This window comes from Austrofundulus limnaeus, unplaced genomic scaffold (genome assembly GCF_001266775.1).
Source record: "Austrofundulus limnaeus strain Quisiro unplaced genomic scaffold, Austrofundulus_limnaeus-1.0 Scaffold283, whole genome shotgun sequence".
Classification (NCBI taxonomy): domain Eukaryota; kingdom Metazoa; phylum Chordata; class Actinopteri; order Cyprinodontiformes; family Rivulidae; genus Austrofundulus; species Austrofundulus limnaeus.
Genome location: NW_013952685.1, coordinates 215,322 through 221,638, shown reverse-complemented (window position 1 = coordinate 221,638; position 6,317 = coordinate 215,322). Strand labels below are relative to the sequence as shown.

Here is a 6,317-nt window from a genome sequence, read left to right as displayed (position 1 = left end):
CACCGGATCTTTGGGGTGAACCAGCCTTTGCCGTAATGTGTTTTGGGGTTTGAAAGCCACTGGGACATCATGTTTAGAAAATAAACGTCTCAATTTCTCGAAACGTCACCTACCTCGTCTCATTTCTACAGCTGAGCACCGTTAACAAACAATAACTGGGCTCTATGTGGTATTTCCTATATAGAAACAGCATTTTAACACGTCGTCTTATAAACACTGAAAACTGTGTACGACTGATTAAATGTAAAATAAGTAATACAGAAATACTATTGCAAGTAAAACGAGAGTTTTACTCACTGTTGAGTTGTGGTCAGTAGCTATCTTTAATCCAATGGAAAGTTCCCATAAAAGGGATCATCCAGTTAAAAATTACAACTTGTAAGTGGGGAAATTCCCACTTCCCAGTACAGCTGAGCAGCAGCAAAAGTAGTTGGCAAAAATGCGATGAAATGAAGATTTTGCGTGCCTGTGCAGTTTTGAAAAAATCGGTAGGATTTTCTTTAAACGACTGTATACATAAAGTAGGAAATGAGAGGTACGTATCTGTCTGTCAGTCTCACCTAAGTAACTTGAAAAAGACGTAATTCGATATTTCTGGTTTAGCCAAGTCCAACGTCAGAACATAAATTGAGAATAGAGGTAATGATGGCAGAAATAACTTCAGCCCGGTTCCCATCCCGGGGCTTCAGGGTGACTGAAATGGTTGAAATTCCTAATCCATGAAATTAATCCCACTCCTTAATAAGGTCACTCCATAATTGGCATTAAATGTCTGTGGGATTAAAGAACAAATTCTTCTCTGGCACGTCACCGCAAAACCTACTGGAGGCTCCCAGGACACCGTCTAAACTGGTGCAGGCATTAATTTGTTCTCGTCGGAACACTTAAACACCGTTTGAGAGTCAGGGGTGGATTTATGGGGTCTGTTGCAAAGTTCTACTGGGAGTAAGAAACGGAGAAGAGCCGTACACACAAGAGGAGAACATGGAAACTTAAAAAGATAGTCCAGCCAACTCTGAGGTCTCTAATGTTTACTGATATTTAGGAGGTTATCAGCTGTCATGGAGCATGGGCCTCAAAAATGACTAGATTTTTTTCTTGAAGGTCACTTTTTTGCTTAACTAAGAAGATGTACAACCAGTAAATCCCTCATGTCTAGGAATCGTTTCCTGTGTTTCGGATCATCCCAAACGGGCCGACACAGAGGCAGAGTCTAAAGGTCAACGCTGTTTGTTTGTCGCGCCACTCGCCTGCTCACAGTGGTGGTTTGCATTCAGCTGCGCATGGCTCGGTGCGTGGTCGGAGGCTTAAATTGAGATTAACACGTAACAGATTACCACACTACCACACGCCTTGTTTGACCTTTTGTGTCCTGTCGTACGGCGATGGACGAATGGATGGATGAGCTCTTATCTGTCAGTTTTTACTGAGTCGATTTCAAAGCAGGGGAGCTCTATGTTCTGTTGATACACCAATAATAAAAATAATAATAATAAATAAATAAATTAAACAGTAAATTCTGAGGTTTACAATGTGTGACCTTCAGTGTCTGGAATTGCAATCCCATTTCAGCTAGAGCCTTTCTGAAAAATACCAGCTGAAATAATAACTTACCATTTACCATATGAGGTAAGGTAAGATTAAAGTTAAAAAAAACCTTAATGTTCAGTTTTAAAAAAATATATTTAAGCTTAGGTTCAATAGGAGTCGATGAGAGTCAAAATATTTAAATCCAGCTGTTGGCAATGTTGCACAAATCAGCTAACAGCTAAAAGTGGACCTTTTATTTTGTTGGCTTTGTTAGATTTACAGTAACTTTGAACAACTTTTGCAGACCAGTTAGCTTCTGCTAAATTAGGTTTTGCCAACTTTAAGTCTGAAAACAAGCCAACACAAACAGGTTTGTGTCGGTCCCACCAGTCTTCAGCTCTAAGGAGAGAATGATGTGACGCAGACTGAATGGCAGTCATCTTAGCAGTTAGCTAATAATGTTAGCTTCTGCTAATTGTTACTTGTTTAGTATTTCAGCTTTAGCTTCCAGTTAAAATTACGTTTAGCAGTTTGTGTTTGCTTTTGCTAAATTTCTACGTTTAGTGTTATTATTTTTACTTGTTTAGACGTTTAACATTAGCTTTGATAAGTTTTTTACGTTTAGCTGCTTAGAGTTAGCTTCTGCTAAAAATTACCGTACATTTGTTTGCCTTAGGTTCCGATAAAATTTTAACAACTTGTTTAGCCTTAACTTCTGTTAATTTTTCATGTTTAGCTGTTTAGCGTTAGCCTCCGCAAAAATATTTTATGTTTAGCTGTTTAGTGTTAGATTTTGCAATTGTTTTACGTGTTTAGCGGATTAACGATGGCAAAGCTATATTTTTAGTTAGCAGATGAGTTAACCCACCACTTTAATAATAATAATAATAATAATAATAATAATAATAATAATAATAATAATAATAATAATAATAATAATAATAATAGTAACGCTTTCTTTTACGGCACCCTTATTACCATGTAATTACAAGGTAATAAAAAATGTAATTAAATGGTAATTACTACTTTATTACATGTAATTATGTGGTAGTTAGGGTACAATTTTACTATGTAATTAATTGTCTGTAGTAATGTAGCATTTACCTGGTAATATATTACAATTCACTTTGTAACACCTAAATAAGTAGTAGGTAATTTGGACAGTTTTAAAGTTATATTTTATTGCAGTTAACCACCAACCCCAAAATTTAGTTGCATTCTTTTGGTTATAAATATAGTGTTGAGTTACTATTCATTAGTAATTTGATTTACCCAATAAAAGCAGTTTTATTAACAGTAGTTTTTCCTTTGTACTGTAATTACCACATAATTACCTGGTAATAAGGTAGTAATTACATTCAATTACTTTTATTACCTCGTAATTATATGGTAATAAGGGTACTGTAAAAGAAAGCGTTACCATAATAATAATAATAATAATAATAATAATAATAATAGTAATATTATAAAATTTTGTATAAGCATAAAGTGTGTTTTTAGAGTCCAATCCTGGTCCTTGTTCCCACTATCCTGAATGTTTTAAGAGATTTCTCTGCTCCAACACACCAGATTTGACTGAATGGATAATTAACAGGCTTCTGCAGAACATGAAGAGGTGGTTCATTTACTTAAAACTATGTTTACAAAACGGAAATGTTGAATATTTGTCCCTAGAAGAGCTTTCAGAAGATAAATACATAATGCTGCAAAGCTTTATTGAGAGAAATTAAGCAAACTGATTTGTGCTGAGTCACTGATTTTGACTGACTTTTGGGGGACAGTTTAAATGAGCACGTTTTCTCTGTTCCTCGCTGAAAACCTCCCTTCTGTCAGATGAGGGCCAACTGCCAGCTCCCCTCATACGTCTTGGTCCTCATCCATATTTGATGCGATTCATTAAAAGTTGATTGTGGAAACTCTTCGGCGTTCTGACATTGCTTCTGAGCCACCATTTAGTCTCGCTCAGCATTTCTGAGTGAAAGAACCCTCCTCCTCAGTCATGCGTGAGCGGTCCGCAGGAACAAAATGCAACACACAAGGTTAGATGAAGATGGCAACTTATTTGTGGAGCAGCGCTGGAATAAAATGATTTTGCTGTCCTCACAGAAAGTTATTGCGGGAAAAATAATTTGAGTAACACAGCTAATAATATGTTTTTTTGCATATAGGAACCTGGCAAACAAACATTTATACCCTAAACACACAAAAGAAAAAATCATTACGCTAATAAAGAATAGTTTTGCAGCGTTACTATAAGGCAGCTTCTGAAAATTGATCCCAAATTTATCTGTTGTTTTAAATTCAAGACATAAACTTGTTACAACCCCTGGCAAAAACTATGGAATCACCAGTCTTGGATGAGCACTCACTCAGACATTTCATTCTGTAAAACAAACTCGGATCAAAAACATGATACATCTAGACATGGGTTTTTAGGATGTAAAAACAAGTGTGCATTGCCATGTAGCATATCATTGCAGCATGGCTTTGCCTGCAGCATGAACTTTGACCCATTTCAAATATGTTTTCTATACCAGCTTGTGCCTGTCATGTCAGCAGGTGTTTGTAATTAAGGTAATTGTGTGACAATATGAAGTTTGAAGAGATTTTTTTGTTAAAGTTGCTTTAGTTGGGTTTTGAACCCTGATCTCCCACATGAAAGTCCATGACATAGACCATTAGACCAGTAGAGCTGTGGCAGAAGATGGTGGCAGGGGTTGGTTTGTATGTGTGCAGAAAGAGGCCACATTGCCAATACAATTATCGACACTAAACTGCATAATATTACAACAATAGAGCAGTATTAAGACAATATTATAGTAAAACATCAAAATACAATCATATTAGTACTGTAAACACTGAACTATTGAGATTAAATATTAAACTATGGTGCAGTACCAAGTTGAGTACAGCATGGGGCAATATTGGACCAATACAAGGCTCCATTGACTGCCATTATAATTCATTAAACATTAATATTTCATAAACTATAAGTTTTACAGGCACCAAAAGGCATAGCCTTCATTTGGCACAGGAGCTTTACAAATATAAATTACAATGGCAGGTCTAGGACGAAGTATGCAGGAGGAGAAACATGGCAAAATTGAGATGACTTGGATGGGAAACGAATCACAATAGTGTGCATTGCATTGGCAATGCACACTGATAATAAGGTCATTCCAAAGTGCAACTTGTTGGCTTTCAGGAACACTCAAAGAAATGAAGAGAAAACATTGTGGAAGTCAGTGAATGTTACTTTTATTGACCAAGCACAGGGAAGAAATATGGTTCTTCTTCTTCCATGAAGCAGCTCTGTTGTCCTCCATCCATATTTTCAGTTCCAGGCTGAGTCATTTCTACCTTCTCCTCTCTGTCAACGCTCTCTGGTTTCATTTAAAAGAGTCGATCATCAGATATTGTCCAAGATTAACCTTCAGGGTGGATATAGCTCGCTAGCAGCCTCGCACCGAGGACCTATCCACGTCATCATTTACCCAGAATGCTTTGTGTGTAAATAAAATGGCTCTGTCCGTGTTAAAATATATTTAAAAAAAATTATAAAAACTAAACATCCTACAGTATTTTTTACAGTCTTTATTTTACAATTAAAATAAATGTTTATCAAATAAAGTCTAATGTTACAACTAATCATGGATCCCTTTAACGGTTTCATTATTTAAATAGATCCTTGTTCAAAGGTAGATGAAATGTATTTTTAAAATTATCTGCAACAAACCTTCACCCAAACGAGCAGCTCAAAAACAAAGCCTTGGTTGGTTCCATCAATGCGTCTGAACTTTTCTCACACAACCACACTTTTCTGTTCAAATATCTCACTGAGTAAATATTCAGACCTCTGGTTCGGTCTGTGTGCACGCTCACAGGTCGACACGTGTCTTGATAAATGCCACCTGACAGGTGTGTGTGTATACATGTTCCCGGGCGCTAACATTTGTCGTTAACGCTGTTTGATTTTTTTTTTCTTCAGAGCCGCAGCTGAAGGGCATCGTCACACGGCTGTACTGCAGACATGGCTTCTACCTCCAGATGCTGCCGGACGGCACCATGGAAGGCACAAAGGACGAGAGCAGCTCCTTCTGTAAGTGAAACAATGCAGGTCCTGCAGAGACGTCCGGTCCTGCAGAGACGTCCGGTTCTACAGAGACGTCCGGTTCTACAGAGACGTCCGGTTCTACAGAGACGTCCGGTTCTACAGAGACGTCCGGTTCTACAGAGACGTCCGGTTCATGGATCGGTCCGTTCAGAACCGGGAGGTTTTCCTGTCTTTGTGCCAAAGGACATTAAAAAAAGAGGACATCCTCATGGGACAAACTTCACCCACGAGGGCACACTCAGCTGAAAATGTGCGTACACTTAGTGTACAGCTGAAATGGGATTAGCTCTTGTTGCGTAATCCAGCACAGATTATCCAGATTAACTCTCCTATTGTGTTCTGGTCCGTTTTGGTTCAAGAAGTTTTCTTTCTGAAAAAAAAAAGTTTTCCTCATGAGATTTTATGTTTTTGTTTCTATCAACGGAACAAATATTATAGATTTTCTGTATTTTATTCAGCTTTGTTCCACTTGTAGTGTTCTTACAGGTGGAACCAAGCTTCCACTAATCCCAGTGGGAAGTAGAGAAAAATTGCATTTCCTGCGAAAACGTTAGTGTGAATGCTCCTTGCTGAAAACTTAAGCTGAAAGCTGCTGAAATTGAGCTGAAAATATTTAGCAGGAAGTAGCAAGTGTTAATGTGAGCTCACTTTCAAAAGCTGAAAGCAGCAAAAA

General features: G+C 37.5%; 1 protein-coding gene across 1 annotated transcript in view; it reads left to right on the top strand.

Moving 5' to 3' along the window:
- Positions 1-6,317, top strand: part of fgf11a (fibroblast growth factor 11a) — a 76,977-nt gene that overhangs the window by 38,060 nt on the left and 32,600 nt on the right. The window contains exon 2 of the mRNA XM_014021233.1: positions 5,519-5,629. Coding sequence (XP_013876687.1) covers positions 5,519-5,629 — 111 coding nt within the window. The remainder of the gene's footprint in view (positions 1-5,518; positions 5,630-6,317) is intronic.